This window comes from Hippoglossus stenolepis, chromosome 1 (assembly GCF_022539355.2).
Source record: "Hippoglossus stenolepis isolate QCI-W04-F060 chromosome 1, HSTE1.2, whole genome shotgun sequence".
In the NCBI taxonomy this organism is placed as follows: Eukaryota; Metazoa; Chordata; class Actinopteri; order Pleuronectiformes; family Pleuronectidae; genus Hippoglossus; species Hippoglossus stenolepis.
Window position 1 is genome coordinate 31,124,993 of NC_061483.1, and position 19,900 is coordinate 31,144,892.

The window sequence follows — 19,900 nt, forward strand, 5'->3', positions numbered from 1 at the left end:
CACTTTAACTTATCTCTGCAATAATGATTAGCATGTTGCCTCAAAGTGTCAGAAATAAAAGTAATCATCGAGGTAAATATACAATCAAATATCTGTCTTTTTCAGCTCTGACATCTGTGGCACTTTTAAGTGTAGTCCAGTAACTTGTAGATTTGATACAACTGTATTACACAATCAAAATGTGGACGCAAGAACAGATTCTTTATTTTAAAAATTTAATAATTCTGGTAAATCGCTTTGAGTGGTCATCAAGACTAGAAGCGCTATATTAATAGACCATTTGGTAGAAAATGGTTTTATTGATCACTGTAAAACATTCAGTAACTATGTTGCAAATGATCCTTTCTTGGATGATTTGTACTAATGTCAACCCAATCCATGGAAAAAAGTTGAGGTGTAATATACACAACATACGTTTAATTCAACGGGCCTCACTGAAGTAATTTTGCATGTCCCATGAATTTTAAGTTTGTCATTGGTTATTGTATTTATTGAGAAATACACATTAGAGAAAAGTTGTGAGTTGCATGGAATGACCCATTTCTTACTATTGAGATTTTTCATCCAAAGTGCAATCATGCTGCTCATGGTATTGAACAATTACAGATGAAAAACATCCACATCAAACTCAGCATTGTTAGTATAATTGCTGTGATTGTTTCAGTTGTGATGTCTATTTGCTCTAGCACATTGGCTGTATATGCCAGGAAATCTAAAAGGTTTTTCGCACTTTGCTTTGACAAGATGACGTATTGGAATGTGAGATTTAAAACAGGCTGATGGGAAAAGTGCCGTGACACATCACATTACTGGATGCAGTTCACTGCAAAAGTTACTGAAGGCAGTCTTGGCAACCCTGTAAGTGTTGGAAAAGCAGTTTATTAGCCAACGGTAAAATAACAGGTTTTCTTTATGTCCATGCTCACGACAAAAGATCTAATCCAAAGTGGTGCAGAGTTTCTTTTGCTCTCACCAACTGGAGTCCTTCTGTAATTCCCACAAGTAACTATTTAAGAGGAATTACATGACCCACTGTGCCAGAGTCAGTCAGTTCACCAGCATACACCTGAGTGATGATAGTCCCATCAGTCTTTAGTGAAGGTAACACATGTTAGCCTGCTAACATGCTTAACTTGGGGATTAGGCAGCAATCTCAGGGCAGATATAACTTGAACAAATAAAACCCAACCATCTGCAAAGACGGTGCATACAAGTGGAACCCTTAACACCAGCTGAATGATGAGTCGACCCTCAATTAACTGCAGGAATGAGTCAAGTTAAATAGCTAATGAATATTCAGGTGGATGGTGTACCTTAATTATAGCATTGCTGACTTTAATTCATCTCATACAAGTCAAAAACTGCATTTTATCAAGCACTTTATTAGGAACACTTGTATACCTGCTTAGTTGTGCTATAATGCAGTCACCCAGTCATGTGGCAGCAATTAAACAATATCAGAATGATATGTGACTGTCATGATTGTTGGTTTGAGTTTTTCTGTATCTGTTGATCTCCTGATATCAGAGTTTTTACTTAGAATGGAGACTAAATAAAACGGTCCAGTGAGCAGCAGGTCGTTGTTAATGAGAGGGATCAGAGGAGAAAGGTCAGACTGGTTGGAGCTGACAAAAAAGCTACTGCACATATCCACTCTTAACACCTGGGGTGAGCACAGAAGCATCTCAAAATGAACTGGCACTCCGAGAGCACATACCTCCCCTAAGGCCTTATCTCACCATTTTAAACAAAGTGCATGCCCCATCCCTTCACAACTTTTCATGAACAGTAGTTTTTGCAAAGTGTTGCTAAGAAACCGACAAACAGACGGCAAAGAATATATATCCTCCTTTGAGGCAACTACACATCCAACCTGGAGGTGGATGGTTCTACAGCAGCAGAGACCACATCAGGCTCCTCTCCTGTCAGCCAACAACAGAAGAGTGAGGCTGCAGTGACACAGACTCACCAACACTGGACAGTTGAAGACTAAACAACGTAGCCTGGTCTGATGAGTCTGGATTTCTGCTGAGGCTGCAGATGGTAGAGTCACCACCTGGAGTCAACAGCATGAATCCATAGAGACAACCTGCCCTGTGTCAACAGTCCAACCTGTTGGTGGTGGTGTGATGTAATGAATGTTTTTTTGACACACTTTGGGTTTTAATACAAATCAATCATGATTTAAGTGTCACAGTTTATCTGAGTATTGTTTCCGAACATGCTCATCTCTTTGTAGGCACAGTTTACCATCTTCTAATGGACACTTCCAGCAGGTTAATGATCCATGTCACAAAGTAAAAGTCTCAAAGTTGTTTCCTGAACATGTCAGTTCAGTGACATCCACAGTCAGCAGATGTGAATCCAGTATAATCCTTGGGTTATGGTAGAAGAGCAGATTGGCAGCATGAATGTGAAGAGTAAAGACACAAATGATGAGTGACATGTCAACAAGGAGAAGGAGCTCAGAGGAATATTTCCAGCATCTAGTGGAATCAATGCAATGAAAAACTGAGTTTTGAAAGCAGTATTACTGTGATGTTCCTCAAAAAGTGCTTGGTGAGAGTATAAGAACAGAACAACAGATCTGTTGGTGATCTTGTGTTGATTCCATGTAGCGACATTTGTCCAGTCATATCACTGTTCTTCAGGAAACGATGATGTGTGAGAAATGAAGGAGCATCCCCACAGTTGTCACAGTGATGCAGTTGTTCCTGGGTCTGGGTTTCCACTGTGATGTTTGTAGGGAAAAGGTTGCAAAGGCTGGTTTAACCTCTTGGAGGAGTCTGAGTGGCTTCAAGCCTGCTGTTGAGTATGGGGATGTTACTCACCCCACCTTCAATTGAGGTGTGTTCAGTATTGTACAGTGTAGCTACACCATAGTCTCTTTGTTGGTGGTTTTGCCGAGGCTGTTTATGGACAGGGTCTGTTGGTTGTGTGTAATGTGGCCGGACAAGGGAATCTGTAGGTGCACTCTCTGGTCAGTTTTCTTCCATGTCTTGAACAGATGCATGTGGTAGCGCACAGATACCTGAGAAACAAATAACCATCATGAATCAGTACAGTTCCCTTCCATATGATGGGCCTTTGGACATCCATACATTCACAATACATTTGGCTGCCTGGGGATTATAAATATTAAAATATAAACATTGATATTAAATAATAACTTTAATTGATTTTCAAGTAACCATGAGGCACCAAGATAGCAAATTCACTGATTCAGTCTCATGAAAAATGGTAACTTTCAATTTAGACTTAATAATTAGGATAAAAACTATAATCAAAATCACTATATCAGGTTAACAAAGGTTAAAGGATTTATAGTTCTTGGCAGTGTAGAGCAAAATTCACAGTTGTGCAACATTGATAAACAGACAGCATGTGTGTTCAAGCAAAACTTTTACCATAAGAATTATAAAGTAAAAACACAAAAGCTAAATAAAAATGTTCTCACTATATGCAGGTGTGTGTGTGTGTGTGTGTTTAAATGGGTGTGTGAGATAGTGTGTGTGTGTGGGTCAAAATGGCAGCTGTGACTACAAAAACAAAAGGCCATTATGGGATGGTTAGACTATTTGGCTGAGCTCATGTGTGTGTGTTGAGTTTGGACAAGATGTGTGTGTGAGGTGGGGTGCCCGGTTAAAGAGAGTGGTTATTCCTCCTCTCCTTCCTGGAGAAGTCAGAAGAGAGAGAGAGCAGAGGTTGAGCTGCCTTTTTATGTGCCATGGTGACATCCCAGCCAGGGAGCCAGACTGACCAGTGGTGGCTGCAAGATGGGATAGACCACTCAGGTATGAAAACCTGGTGGACTATGGGAGACTGAGTTCTGGATGCTCTCCTTTTGTCTTTAGGACAAAGGAGACATGTAGCCAAAGCTTTATGTACACATGTAGGGCCGTCTATTGTTTATCAATAGCAGGTCCCAACACATATTTACCAAATCAAATGATGAATAGTGTGAAAGGGGCTGCTCATTGTTATGGAATCCACAAAGAGTGATCACCAACTATACTGTGAACAAGCACCGTAGACCCTGAACTTACCGTGGTCCAGAAGACATATATGGTAAACAGAGCCAGGGTGAGGACCAGCAGCCCCAAGGCCTCCATGCCATTAGTGTAATATAGGTCCATGGCTCCCTGAACACACAGCCATCCTGACAGGCTGGCCAGTGGCGTGATGAACAGGAAACATACTGCATCACCACACAATGTCCTCCTCTGCTGCTGCATAGATGGAGCACACAACCACTGCAGCGAAGGAGAAGGGTTTATGTTGGTTAACAGTACATCACAAGAGACAAGTTAAACCCACGACCTCGGTGGTGGGCAGTTTGGGGGTCCTCTCTAACATGTACTGTACACAGTCGTGTGTAAATAGAATACCTTTGATGGAAATTACAGCGTTTGACCAAAAGGTGGTGCTAAATACTTGTATCTTGTGAACGGTTGCATGCAGGAAGAGGTAGGATTATGGGTAATGTTTCAGTGCTAGTAAAAGGGTTGAAGCCAAACGTATTAGAACCCTAAAGTATCTTTGAAGAAATGCTCAAACTTCTCTACTAAAATGGTATCATAATGTCATTATACTAATGCACAAAGGGTCAATAAACAATAGGATCACAGTTTATATATTTATTCAAGCGCTCTGATATTTGACATATTATATTAATACCCAAAATAATAATATAACTAGTAAAAGGCATCTATGCAAAGTCTTAAATTATAATTACTAAATTACTAATGACATGGTGCAGCTGCTGAAGCCGGGCTATAAAGTGTTGGGTTGACTACAAAATCAGAAAATAATTGATTTGTTCATTATAGTATGATTGGGTTGAAAGTACCGTTTGGCAGAACATTTTATTATCTTATTATTGATATTCAACTGAAGAACATGTAATTCAATACTGAGTAGAGTACTGGGGTAAAGTAAATGTACTTGGGTAATTTCTACATTTGCCAGTAAAATCCACTGCCACTGGGCAGTTAGGAATGATATTGAATCTCAATCCTCTCACAGTAAAATATGTATATATTAATTTATTTATATTGTGTGTCATCTCCAAATTTAAATTAGAAATCATTCTTGAAATTAGACCATGTTGTATTTAGCTTAAGATTTTATTTAAAACGAATGCACTGTGCAAAGGTACATATTTTCCTAAATGAAAGTGATTAGCCCGAATCACATACTAGGTTTTAAGGACAAGAGGTTACTTAAGTTGAATTATATTGAATCAGTTCTGAAAACATATTTCAACTGTAGAATACAAACGGCCCAGTGTTGCTTGAATAAAATTATTGAGAATTGTATCTGAGTGTTTTTAATGATAGCTATGGGTAATGCCAAATTATCATCCAGCTCTAGCACTCAATCAACTTTACATTAGCAGGTAACACTAGTTACCCTTGTTACTGTGCATGTTTAAGCATGTGTCCAGCACTGCCTGACAGCAGATTTATGCTGGTCACTGATGTAGCTTAACCCGGCAGAGCTTAATAAGCAGATTACTAGCTCTGACCACACATGCAACAGGAAAAGCAGGAAGGAGGTCTGTTCTCTGCAGAGCAGTGAGGGTAGGAAACACCATCTAATCTGGCTCTCAGGCTAAGTGGCTTTAGCAGCACAAGAGGTCCAGCTAACAGCAGCAGGTCCTCCAACGTGAAGGCAGCTACTCCCCCAAGAAGCTCCTCCTACTGACCATGACGTCTGCTGTCTCGTTGAGAAAAAACAGCTGACTTATAACATTTGTTTATTACATTTGTAATAATAGAGCTTGGTTTCACTTTGAAGAAACTATTTAAAAATGTGCTACTTCACTGTCCTTTTTAGCTTTTGCAGAATTTGGTAAAAATATGAATATTAGTCTGTGCCCTGAATCGAAAGCTGGGAACCAAAATTAACCTTTGGATGTGTATAAAATCAACATTATTTCTGTGTTTTAGATGTTATTTCTCGATCTCCATACATGTTCAGCAACCCTTAGACTCACTCCAGTAACAAATTATACTTTTCAATTGTACAGATATTTATTTTTTATTTGTGTAGAGGTAGAAAAATGTGGTGAAAAAAGTGAAACCCTTGAAGGAATTAATGCTGAGGAGCAGTGTGCTGATTAGTTACCATGTACAACTACCACTGACAATGCTCTGTGTTGCACTGGGCCTACCTCAGTGAGAGGTTTCGGCAGGTGCTCGAGTGCAAACTGGTGGTGGCAGAGTTCACAGTGGCTGCTGTTGGATGTGGTGAGCCATTGTTCCAGGCAGGCCCGGTGCACCATGGCCAGGCTACCAGAGCACTCGCAGGGGGACAGCAGCTCCCCTGAAGTCCTGTCTTCATGGCAGATCCTGCAGAACAGCTCCTCAGCACACACACTGGTACACAAGAGAAAACAGGTCAGAGGATGGCAGTCTACACCTGTATGTGGGTTTCTGAGGATTTCTGTTGTAAACATTGACCTTACTTTTGTGGTGTTAGTAGTTCAACAGTGTGAGAAAGCTTCTTAGACACTGTCATGTCATTGACTGTTATCACTCTTATGCAGATGACATGCAGCTATATTTTCCATTTCAAATTAACAAACCCACCAGCATTGATAACTTGTTGGCCTGCCTCTGGATGTCCAAACATTTTCTAAAATTCAATGATGGCAAGTCTTAGTTCATAATCATGTCATACAAACCTTACCAACCAAAACTTCTGTCTTTGACCAAAACCCCCAAGAAATCCACAATAAAACTTTTAATGCAGTTATGTTTTGAATCACAAGTGACAAATATTGTCTGCTTATGCTTCTTTCAACTCAAAAACTATCAGATCATCCCTGGCTCCAACTGATTTAAAAAAGGATCTTATCTTGATTATCCTTATGCACTTTATACTGACTTTATCAGTCAGAGCTCCCTTCTCTAACTCCAACTAGTACAGAAAGCTGCCGCTCGGATTGTTAACAGGCACCAAGTGATATGAACACATAACTCCCATATATAAAAACATACAGCAATAAACAGTCTTCATCCAAACTACACTGGGATCATATTAACACCCTGTGTGTCAGGAGTTCCATTCAGATCTGTGAATGGACCCTGCTGGGTTTTCCCAGATCTCGGCTATTAACTAAGGGTGACCTGGCCTTTACTTCATACAGCACAACAGTGCTGTATAAAGTAAAGTATAAAGTATAAATTTAATTTATATATCATACATTTATTAACCAGAAAGAATTTTGCAAGTCGTAAAAGAGATTTTTAAACAGTGGGGTTATTCTAATTGATTTCAATTGCAGTGTCAATGTTTTGTGGCTGAAAACTCTCATTCTTTTTTTAATCCACTCACACACATACACACACACACCAAACACACACACACACACACACACGCACGCACGCACACACACGCACGCACACACACCTAATATAATAAAAATCTACCACTTTCTGTATTTACCTTAAGTACCGCATAACTATCAGATTAGTTTACAGGTGCTTTTTTCTGCAGGTTTGAATTTAACGATTTTAAACTACGATTACAGAAAGTTCAGTCAGACAACTCACGTTTACAAATGTTTATTGCAACAGTAGAACATGTTAGTGTTTGGTGTCTAGACTCCGACTTCATCACTCCCCCAGATATGATTGCATAGATATGATGGGAGTGATGAGCAAATACTTATAACCCCCGTCTGAGTCTACAGGTGGAGGCTGGGGTGGTGGAGGGGCTGAAGCAACTGGCAGCAATACTGATGCAGCAGCAGGGCAAGCAAAGGGACTGATGGGACATCTCTCAGCTTAAATTGACCACTTTAGGGTGGGTGTGTATTATAGATGATTGTGGAGAGTGAGGTAAGTCACATGATGTATGTCACATGATTGAAACAACGCAGCTCGATTTGGCTGCCTGCACTAGCTCGCAAGCATCACTCCATTAACCATAACTGAAGTTTTAAAATCTGGAATATATACAAGCTCTGATCCTCTCTTATCCATCGCTTAGGTTTGCCATAAAGTTGGACTTGAATTCCAGTTCCAGTTTTGTCTTTTGACGCTTTAAGATGGAATACGAATACGTGAATATGGGTTATACAAATAAAATTTGATTGATTGATTGATTGAATACTTTCCCAGTAGTATTTTGTGTAGAGATGCAGTAAATCCTCTCATTAAACAGTAATACAGAGGTGATAGAGTTACCTGTCAGTGAGTGCTGCACACACCTCACTGGGTGTCTCTGTGTGATAGCACGTTACTTCTGGATCACAGTTGTGGTCTTCCTCCTTCAGCCTATGTTCAGGCAGTAACTTGACCTCCCCCACTGGGCTCAACACCCATAGGCCAACGGGTTCCTCTGCTGTCATGTCTGGTCTACAAGGGGCCATCCACTCATGTGAGGAGCATCACATCTGTAAGCATACACAGAGAGAGAGAGAGGGAGGGAGGGAGGGAGGGAGGGAGGGAGGGAGGGAGAGGTACAACCATGTTACAATTCAATATTTTTCAGTTGTTTTCTTTTATCATCGTCATTTGTTATGGCTGTTTATTATCAAGTCAACATATTTCATTTAAAGAAATGTAAAAGTGTTCATATTTTATGGTGCTATTATAAACATGTTTTCAGTTATGTTCAGCTGAGATACACAGAAAATGCTATTGCACCATACTAATACTGGGTAGTTCCCCTCTTTGCTCTCAAACAGCCTCACTTCATCGTAACATGGATCAACATCCATAGGATATTGGACATATCTGACATTCTGCTCCATGTTGACATGACTGTATCAAATTCATGCTCCAAATCTCCTGTTCTACCACATCCCAAAGGTTCTACTGGGTTCACATCTGGTGACTGTTGAAGTCACTGAAGTTCACTGAACTCACTGTCATGAAGTGAGACTGAAACCAGTTTGAGACTTTGACCTTGTGACATGGAGCCTTAACCTGCTGGATGTGTCCATTAGAAGATGGTAGACTGTGCCTTTAAAGGGATGAACATGGTCAGTAACAAAAGCTGTGACATTTAAATCAGGATCATAGAAAAATCCTGATGATTGGTGTCAAAGTCGAGAAATCACTCCCTACATCATCACACCACCACCAACAGGTTGGACTGTTGACACAGGGCAGGTTGTCTCTATGGATTCATGCTGTTGACTCCAGATTGTGACTCTACCATCTGCAGCCTCAGCAGAAATCCAGACTCATCAGACCAGGCTGACCAGTCCGATCTTTTTCCTCTGACCTCTCTCACCAACACAGAACTGATCACTGGATGGAGTAAAAACCCAGATCTGTTTTAGAAAAAAATCAAACCAACAATGACTTTTTACATGGACACCAATATTATTAACCAGATTAAGCTAAGAATCTGAATAAAACCCTGCCATGTAAACAGCAGTTTCTGATTATTTTAACAAGAATAAGATCAGAATCAGAATAAGCAATAATCAAATATATACATTCATACATACATCTTAATCATAATATAATGACCTGTTGGAGTTTTCACAGCATTTTACGACATAGTGCAATTACAAACTGCTTGACAAAGCATGCCCTCAGTGTTAACAAGATGGAAAAATTAGCTTTTGCATTATTAGAAAGAAAACCCCTAAACTGGTATACGGTATCATCGTACAAATTTCAGGTTGGGGTTTTTAAACTGACAGAATAATGTTAGACGTAATGGCATAGTGGACATAATGATGTTAGTCATAATCAGACTATGCTTAACTAACATGTAAACATTATGAATGGATTATGAATAGAATATATTCTATTAGCACCTCATGTAATCACAATGTCTTATTCTGAATGAGACCAATAGCCAGAATATTGATCTAAACGTAATCAACCATGTCACAGTCAAATTCACTGAGATCAAACTTTTATTCATTCCACTGATTGATATGACCAGTACCCTTGACCAACAGGATTATACAGTGCTGCCACATGATTGGCTGATTGTATAATAGTAATAACTGTGTTGACATTATATCCTGACTTTGGACACCCTGTATGTTACAATTATGTTGGTTATGTTCATTATAAGACTATATTTCTGTTTTAATTCACTCTATGCCAAGTACAACATAAACAGTTTGTTGTCTGAAAAAGTCAAAAGAAAAAAACATGTTAATAAAACATCCCCCTGCTTCTAATGATAACAGGACACATCAATGAGAATTAATCTACAACAACACATATACTGCAGAAACCAGCTCCATCTCAACTGGCCTCCTTTAGAGAGAATCTTTTAACCCGTGTCGTCCTTGACCTTGTTTGTAATCAACCGCAGCTACAATGTCAGACTGCAGTAACAGATCCAAGCCTCGGCCCACAGGATACTGAGCAGCTCTAATGAGATGTGTCATGTTCAGGGGCGGCTGGCTACTGTCCATCGTTTGGAGAGGTGTAGTGGAGCTGCTAGCTCCTTTATCTGACAGCTTGTATCAGCACTAAACTATGTGCTGTCATGATGCTGCAAATGCACACAAATGAGAATTTGTGCACAAAGTGATTGAGATTATTATAGATCCTACAGTAAATGCAGTAAGTAGCAAAATAAGGCAACATTGAAATGTGTCATCATGCAGGACAGCAACCGGTGCTCTGCATGCATCAACTGAAGAACATCGTAGTTGATAGATTATGACAGGCAAGTGTAGAACCACGTCTTACAAGTGGGAATAACATAAACATTAAAAAAACATGGCCCTGCACAATGCTACACAAGGCCTTTATACAAAGTGGATCAGCAACAATACTGACTTTTCTGTTAAATTATTTCTTGTGTGGTGTCACATTGAAAAACCCTCCTTGAGGACCAAAATGCCCACCTCCTAAAACTGCAATGAAAACACTACATGTATAAATATGTACATGTATTTTATTTCAGTCCTGATCATAAATATCAAATATTCTTTCATTATCACAGACTTATATTTCAAAGATTTGTATGCATTATTAATGTATGTTCTGTGTCAGATTAAAGTATTTCATGCAAAATGCATGTGAGGGAATAAGCTTTTACAGTGTATTATAGATATTTCATTTTAATTTAGGTTTTCAATAATAAAAAAAAAGTAAAAATTGTAAAAGCCAAAAATGTCCCTAGGTGGCATGAGGTTAACAAAGATGAATTATGGATGCTTCACTCACTTATAGTCATTGTTAGCATCATAAAAGTGCATAGGCCAGAAATCTTTAGTTTTTCAACTGATATTTCAGAGTCAACAATTTACATTAAGATAATAATGAAGGTATGATACTGTGTTTAAACTAAATTTACAAAATGGGTGAAACCTGACTTCTTATTCTGGTCTGTTAAATTAAAATCTGTGATGTGGTTAAAAAGATCATTCATTAATAACATAATGAGGATTTGCTAATACCATAAAGTTATGAAAGGATTCAAATTCATCACATAATCACATATTAAGCTATTATAGCATTAAACCATGATCTACATAGTGGTCTAGATCTTGAGTCTAAGATCGATGCTCCCACGTACGTATGGGAAACCGCGGTCTTTTCCTTATTACAGTTCTTAAGTTCTTACAGAGGAAACAACATCACATCACTCATGTGATTCTTTATCACCATTTTTAGGGCTGTAACACACTATAGGATAGTCAGCTCTGACAGAATACTGAGCATAAATCAGCAACAGCCAATTAGAGCGAGCTGACTGGGAAACGTCAGGAAGAGCACCGCCGAAATAACAAACACAACGGTCTATAACACCAAACCATCTAACCTATGTCCAAAAGAAACGAAAAAACTAAATACAGTGTTCTTACCTGCCTACTAAACAAAACAACAGGAGAAAAAGAGTCACCAATAACAAAGAGGCTTCTCTTCCCTACAATTATCAGGACTGCCTAGAATATATCATCCAAAAGATAATGAACACAGAACACTCTTAACAAAATATCGATCACACAACAAGATAGATCAGACGGGTTTCAACAAACGAAGGCACGGTCGTGCTGGGAGCCAGAAAAAAGACGAAGGCCAAGACCTGCATCGGCAGGTGACTTTTTAAAGTCAGCTCCATCAGCCTATCCTCCAATCACTAGCTGGAGCTAAAAACTCATACACACGAAAAACACAGATCAGGGGAACAGCACCACCCCCTGGCAGGGAGGGAGAACAACAACACAAAAACACATAAACACACACATACATACATACACACATACACACAATATGACTTAGAGTCATATCAGCGTCATAAAATCCAAGATCTGTGGAGCCCTTTAGTGTATCAAGTCATTAAAGCACCTAAAGAGGGTGGCTCAGTATTACACCATTAGATGACCATACCAAGGCCAGGCAGGTCCATCGTACCCTGTTTAAGGTTGTGGTTGGGGCTGACCTTCCTGGTTTTGCCTCTACTAGTAACCCACATTCTGTGGACATGCCGCTCTTGTCATGAGTTGTCATTTGTTGGTGACCTGATGCTCCTGAGGCCCGAAAGTCCTCAGATGACGCCTACTTTGATGACAGCCAGACCATCTGCAGTGACACAAACTACTCCTGGGGTACTGCTTTCGCAATCCGACTTGGTCCCCACTGTGCCAGGTCCAATGAGGGTCCCCACTACTGTACCGACCGGGCAACCATCTGCCCCTTTGACAGTTCCACCCACCAGTCACCCTGACAACAACGAAGTGGAAGTACGACGGACGACTTGGTCTACTGCTGGCCAGCATTCCAATGTTCACCATCTCCCAAGACCCGTGGAGGAAGCTATGTGTGAGGCTGCCAACTTTCCTGAACCTGTGTCTAATGCAGTTTCTGCTCTTTTTAAGCCCTGGAGCTAGCTTTGGTTGTTTCAGTCTTGACTGATCCATTGTCGGGGCGTCAGCGCTTTGCGCTGTTGATCAGTCGGCTTTATCAGCCAATCACAAGTACAGGGACACTATATATAGATGTAGTTGTCTTCTGAGCTCTCCCTTGATGCTGATGGCACATCCCGTTTCCAGTCCATTTGACTTCCGGCATTGACGCAGGTATAAGAGAGGCTGAAATGTTTGTACCGCATTGTTCTCCTCTCTGGGTCTTTCATTGGCACTGTTGGTACGTTCACGGCAGGCCCCCTCTCCTCCTCCCTTCCCTCTGAGCTAATTGACGCTACTGAGTAATCGGTATGTAGCCCGCTGTGGTACCAGTTTTACTGTGGTTCCACTATTGTATTTACAGTATATTACTAAAGTGTTAGCACAGCAGCAGTCTTCCCACCACCCATTACGTGTACATGACTGTCAGAGGACAAACTAACCAGAAGCTCATTAGTTACAACTGAGAGCAGCATGAGTCTAATTCAATTGTGTAGTCCACCATCTAAAGTAATATTACAAATAGATTGATTTACTGATTGATGATAAATTCCATCATCATCGTGGCTTTGTTGAAGATATTAGAGAAGCACAGGATGCAATTGAACTTTCCTACTCTCACTCCTTGTATTTTAATACACCCAGTTTTTACTCTCTCTCGATTTTATTGCCTATACCTAGGTTTTTATTTAAAAGAAATACATCAGTTAACGTTACAGTTACACTGTAATTCCATCACTCGGCTGTACAATGTTAACTTCATAACTGTTGAGGAATTTTTTACCATCCTCACACATTACTGTATATGCCACTATATATTATGTATATTACATTATATCTGTACAGGAGAATAGTGCCTGTCTAATTCCACAGATACTCTCTTCTCTCCATTAGTGCCCAAGGTCAGGTTATAGATAAAGGGCCAACCAACAGTACATTGTAGTGTCTACGCTCATGGACTTTCATATCTAACTCAGATGCACCAGAGAGAGAGACACCAACTTTAACTCTTTTGCGTATTTTATCAGTGGTGGACGGAAGGACACAATATCTCATCAATACATGTTACTGACTTGACTTCTTCCCCGGAGTCCCTTTGCCTTATCGTCCGCAGATCCAACACGATAAAGGATCCGCGGATCCTTTATCGTGTTGGCATCTGATAATGGTGGTGGACCACGACCGAGGTGGCAGCTGATGATGGATCCTAATGGCGGCAGTGGACAATGACTGTGGACTATAGTGGCATCTTGATGGTGGATCATGATCGTGGTGGCTGCTGACCATGGACTATGATTACAACAAGACTGCTTGATATATAATATTTCTCCTCAGATACTCGACCATTACTGACAATAATCCATCAATTCATTGACCTTCAGTTATGCTTCAAAATGTTTACCCTTATCAATGCTGCTAAAACCTTTATCTTGATGTTCTCCTTTACACGTGACATCTATTGCACTTCTGTCCGTCCTGGGAGAGGGATCCCTCACATGTGGCTCTCTGAGGTTTCTACCTTCTTTTTACCCTGTTAAAAGGGTTTTTTTGTAGTTTTTCCTCACTCTTGTTGAGAGTTAAGGGCAGAGGATGTCACACCATGTTAAAGCCCTATGAGACAAACTGTGATTTGTGAATATGGGCTATACAAATAAAATTTGATTGATTGATTGATTGACAACGTGATTTAGTTATGCATACTTTAGGCTTAACTACCAAATAGGATGTGAACACCTGCATGTAACATAGAGAGTGACAGCAATTCTAGCCATTCATGGATGTGCTGTTAGAATGGTTGATCCAAGGAGAGGGAGATATACTGGGATGCTGTGGGAGACATCTTCAGACATGGGGGTGACAATTGCTCATGTTACTCTGTTAGTGTTTGTATATTGTTTCACCTCTTGGTCTCCTTGATGCATCAAGTCTACATTAAAATATTCTGCATAAGAAATCAGCTGCTGCCTGAGTTCTCCTTTCACCAGCTTCCAGAAAACCTCCATAACAATCACTTAGCATCAGTCAGTTGTCCAATAGAAAACGAGGCTTGTTGGGGGACCCCTCTGAATGTTCCAGCTGCAGTGAATGTGACTGTGCCATCAGGCGCACAGAGCGCACAGAGATCACTCACAAAAATATAGACAAACTATTCAAACTTCTATTTCCAAATAATATCCCAAAGTGGAGGTTAGGATGTGAATAAGTTTTAAGATTTTAATTTTACAATTTTACACACACTCGTACTTGATGATACACGCACAGTGTTAGAAGATATTAAAAACTATTAAAGACTCAGCTCTGCAACTCCGCTGTTTAATGGAACCTGAACATTATTTGCTGTAAGTTGTTTTATATCATTTTCAATTGAAGGCTCTTATGGAACAGTTATGTCACGAGCACAAATAACGCAGCTGATTATAAAGTTAATGATGAAGTGGATCAATAATCTGGCTTCAGTTCACAACCTCACTTCTGCAGCGTCCTTTTCCAATCTCCAAAATGTTTGTAAGCATGGGTCAGAGTTAGTGACCCAAGTGCGCACATTCTCCCATCGAGTTTGTATTTAGAAATCCCAACGTTTGCGTGAGAAGTGCCGTATGCAAGTTTCAGGCCTTGTTTTGTGGGTACGCATTGGTTATAAATGAGACCCCTGGACCTTAACCAAGAGCTGTGAGAGTCTACACAGATCCATAAAACACTGGAATGATTCTGGAGTTGAATACTGTACTGCAAAATTGGCAGAAAATAAATATGTTGTCTGTCAACATTCTGCTGTAATGTTAATGTCAGTGTGTTCACTTAATGTGTCAATAAGTATGTACTTGTGACTAATTTCTATGCAAATAGACAACATATCAACAATGAACTGTATATGAATAGAAATTTAAGTCTAGTCATAATTAGTCTTTTATATGGGCTCTTGCAATTTAGCTGTGTATAAATATCCTTTAGGGGACAGGGTTGTATACAGCCACTGTCCACTACCTGCAAAGCAGCAAACAGCTGACAGACAGTCAGTGACTCTCTGGTAAACATGCAGAGTCAGTCAGTGGAGACCAGAAGCAGCCAAAAAACAACTATCAAGTAATACAGCTGTAGAATGATATATATATATTTTTTTACAATAGAAGTGAAATAATCAGTGCAGTGTGAAATGTTCAACCCATTTTAGTAAAATTGTATTTATGGAAAATACTTGCATATCTTGTTTTTCCTGTATTTTCAAAGAAACAAGACATGTAGACCTACATTGAGACAAAAACGTCTGTCAAAGAATTATGAATTTACAATGTAGACATTGACTGTAAATGTACACGTGTGTCTAATGTAGAGCACTGAGTAGTGAGGTAACACCCACTTATCCACATATTGAGCATGTTCTCAGCTGGCTTCAACAAGAATCCACTCTTTTCTACATTAAAAACAGAGGCCTCTTGCACATAATTGGTTCAGATGAACTTATACATCAACTTATTTGAAATGACACACATGCTCTGTTCATCACAGACTCATAAGTACAGGCAGTGACACATGAAACACGACATTGAGCCGAGCCAGAGCCAGTCAAACAGTAGAGCAAAGCAAACAGGCTTCATCACAACACCATGCACAAAGTATAGAAGTGAATTTCTAATTGTAGTCTTACCAACTGCTTGAGATCCACAAGTCCTGTGTGAAGGTGTGTGCTCCCACACAGTGCAAAACATCCCTTTGCCCCTGTGTTTATCAGCGTCGCTGTGAAGAAGCTTCTCCTTCTAAAGCCTAGTAGCAGATTAGCGTGGCTAATGGGTGGCAGTGAGAATAGTGAGGGATTAGATGGAGGGGAAAGTAAGGGCCAGGCCAGACAAATGGAAATCACATCAGAGTGAGTTACACCATGCAGGAGTAGCACCTCACCATATCCCCCTTAATCCTGTTAGGGGGCTACCGGGCAGGCAGCAGAGAGAGCCTCTCGCTGGCCTCCCAGCTCCTATGATAAAGTAGACTGGAGTTGCCTCCATGATGGGAACCAACATGAGACTGTGGTGTTGTTGCTGTGTTTTTGACAGGAATACTGGATGTCTGTGGAGAGTCAAGTTCCACATTATTTGATTTATACATTAATCAATAGTCTTGCTAAGAAACAATCAACTAACATTTGATTAGAGTTCATTTTCATTTCTTTGTGCTTGTTTGTAACATGCCAAGGAGCCTATATACATATATATATTAAATTAAATTAAATTTTTACATATTTTTATTAGTTAGTCTACATAAAATATATATATATATTTTTTTGTACTTTACACTTCTTGGTCTGATCTGATCTACCAAACTGAAGTAAAAGGATTGACCATAGTCTCTAGTTTCTCAAATTACATAAGAATAATAGAGTAATAGAAAATTAAATGTCCCCCTTTCTATTTTTTACTGAATTAATTCCTGTTCGTCTTTGTTCACCTTATTAAACACTTTATGTAACATTCTTTAAAAGCTTGCCATACATTTTATAATTATTATTGGTAATAGTAGAAGGAGTATAGTTGTTCACATCACACTTTTTTTGTTACCTAATTGTAAAAGCAAGTGTGCGTGCATTGAGTATGACAGAAAACACAAAATAATGTCTTTGTCCGTCTTTGTAGTTTTACTGTCACTTGTTTCTTGTGTGATCAGGTTGGACACACAGTGGCTACGTATTGTATCACTTACATTATCTTGAAAGGGTGAACAACCTTACTTTAGGGTGGAAATTCAGTCACTGTTCAGTAATGTGTCATCAAAATGTTTTACACAGTTCATTGATACAAAATCTTAACAACAGTCTGGAGTACACAGACATCCAGACATTTGACCTGTGATGATCCAGTCAAGTCCCCACAGTGCAATTAAGAAATTTATCATAAAAGTAACATTTTGTTTATAAGAATAATCATCAACAACATATACACCCTATACTGCAACAATTATTTAAGATTAGGAAATCCTCTGCTTTGGGATTAGATACATTGTCTGTGAGTGTGTGAAGCAGATGAGGAGCCCAGCCTCTTTTAAAGGAAGCTTTCCATTCATATTTATGATCTGTTCTCTCTTAACATGAGCTCAGATAAAAGTCCTGCTGAAAAATAACTCAAAGGAGAAAGAGAAAGACTTTTCAGTCCCTTCTCTTTCTCGCTTTTCCTTTTAATCCCGTCTGTGATACATTCCCAGGCTGCTCCTCACAAAGCTCAGGGGGAATCATCAGGAATTCCTTCTTGAACAGACTGAGAGGGTGGATAATTCCTTTAACAGCAGCAGGGCACGGAGCCTAAAACATGCTGGATAGAAACGTAAATACACTGGGCGCCGTAACTCCAATGCAGGAGAAAAGCCAATTCCTGTCCTCTCTGTCAGTGGCGCTGCTTACAGGCATATTCGTTGCAGCCAATGGTTGCAGGTCTGGGTTGGTTGATGTTGTGTCTGGGCTTTAGTCAAGGTCTGCTTGCAATCAGCGGAACCTTCGGCCCCCCTCCTCTGTTTTGCCTTGTTAGATGGGACAGGGGCCCTCGCTAATCCTGCTCAGGGCAAGAGCGAGGGGCCACTCTCCAGTCTATCGAGCCCTCGCTACATCAGGTCCCAAAGGAGCCTTTAAAAGATGGTAAATCAGCGTGTGCCTCGATCTGCGTTGATTGCAGACAAAAGCACCATTGGAGGCTGTCTGGACATCAGCTTAATGCTTTACCTGTACAACCCCATCATCATGATCCTGCTGTGATTATTATACCTTGAGCGTGGCACCATTAAATGGTGTGCCTCTGGGCAGTCAATACATTTGGAAGAAAATTATTTGATATTATTTGATATTAATATTAAAAATATTAATATTAAATAATAACTTAAATTGACATTAAAGCTGCCTCGGGGCAATATAGCCAATTTAATGATTAAGTCTCATGAAAGTACTAACTACAAATTTGGAACTCTGATAATAATAATAAAATTAATAATTAACCACACAAACTAAGCGTAATTACTATAAATAGATATGCAGATGTTTATGTGAGTATGCGTGTGTGTGTGTATGTGTGAGTGAGTGAGTGAGTGAGTGAGTGAGTGAGTGAGTGAGTTTTAAAATGGCGGCTGGCCACAATGAAACAAAAGACCCCCTGGAGGGGGGGAGTCATGTGGTTGAGGTCACACATAGTTTGGGGAGATGAGTGTGTGAGGTGTTGGTGCCAGGTCAGAGAAAGTAGTTAAGTGCATGCAAAGAGAGAGTCTGATTCTATGAAGAGCATAACATAACTAACATTAGCTTTTAAATAACATTACCAAATAGATAAATAGATGTACTTTATTGATCCCAATTTGGGAAATTATTGAACATCACAACACAAATCAAACTTATAAAACATCACATGAATAGAATTCAACAGTCCTGTGCATAGCCTAGTGTAATTAGCCCAGTTGTGTTACCAGTTTATGAAAAGGGGAAAAGGTCCTTTTTGAGGTGTTTGAAGTCCAGTGAAATGGTCTTGCTGGTTGTGGCTCCTGTTGTTGTGCATCTGCTGGTCAGACTTTGTATTATGGCCAATTGCAACTGCTGAAGTTCTTAGGCAGGCTCTTGTGTCGCTGCCTTTTGGAAGGTTTTAGCAGTCTGCTCCAGGCAGGCCTGCTTGGAGGTTGGACGAGCTGGGTTAGGAATAGTTTCTACCTGGCTGGGTGAGCAGGGGAGCTTCACCTCTCCTCAGAGAAGTCAGTAGAAAAGAGATAGAAAAGAGGGGGAATTGGGCTTTTATTGGCCTGGTGACCATATGGGTCATGGGGCCCACAGTGACCAATAGTGGTGGAAAGTTGTGTCCAGGGGCAGGTTAACACCTAGGTGTGAATTTGATGCACCCTGGGAGACTGAGTTCTGGAAGCTCTCCTTTGTCTCCAGAACAAAGGAAACATGTGGTTGCAGGCTTTGGCTACACATGTAGGCCCACCTATAGTTCACAAATACTAGGTCCCAACAATCCTGCAACACCTGATCCTGGGAAAGTACCCTTCTTTCTAGGAGTAAAAGCGAGATGTACGGCTACTTCAGATAAAGCAGTTTAT

General features: G+C 40.0%; 1 protein-coding gene across 1 annotated transcript; it reads right to left on the reverse strand.

Annotated features, from left to right (window-relative positions):
• Positions 1–859: 859 nt before the first annotated feature.
• Positions 860–16,622, reverse strand: zgc:158785 (uncharacterized protein LOC791214 homolog). The gene is made up of 5 exons (XM_035160966.2): positions 16,488–16,622; positions 8,196–8,404; positions 6,176–6,380; positions 4,047–4,253; positions 860–3,031 (listed from the first exon to the last, which is right to left on the reverse strand). The coding sequence occupies exons 2-5, from the start codon at positions 8,378–8,380 to the stop codon at positions 2,873–2,875; spliced, it is 756 nt and encodes a 251-aa protein (XP_035016857.1). The 5' UTR covers positions 8,381–8,404; positions 16,488–16,622; the 3' UTR covers positions 860–2,872.
• Positions 16,623–19,900: the final 3,278 nt, after the last annotated feature.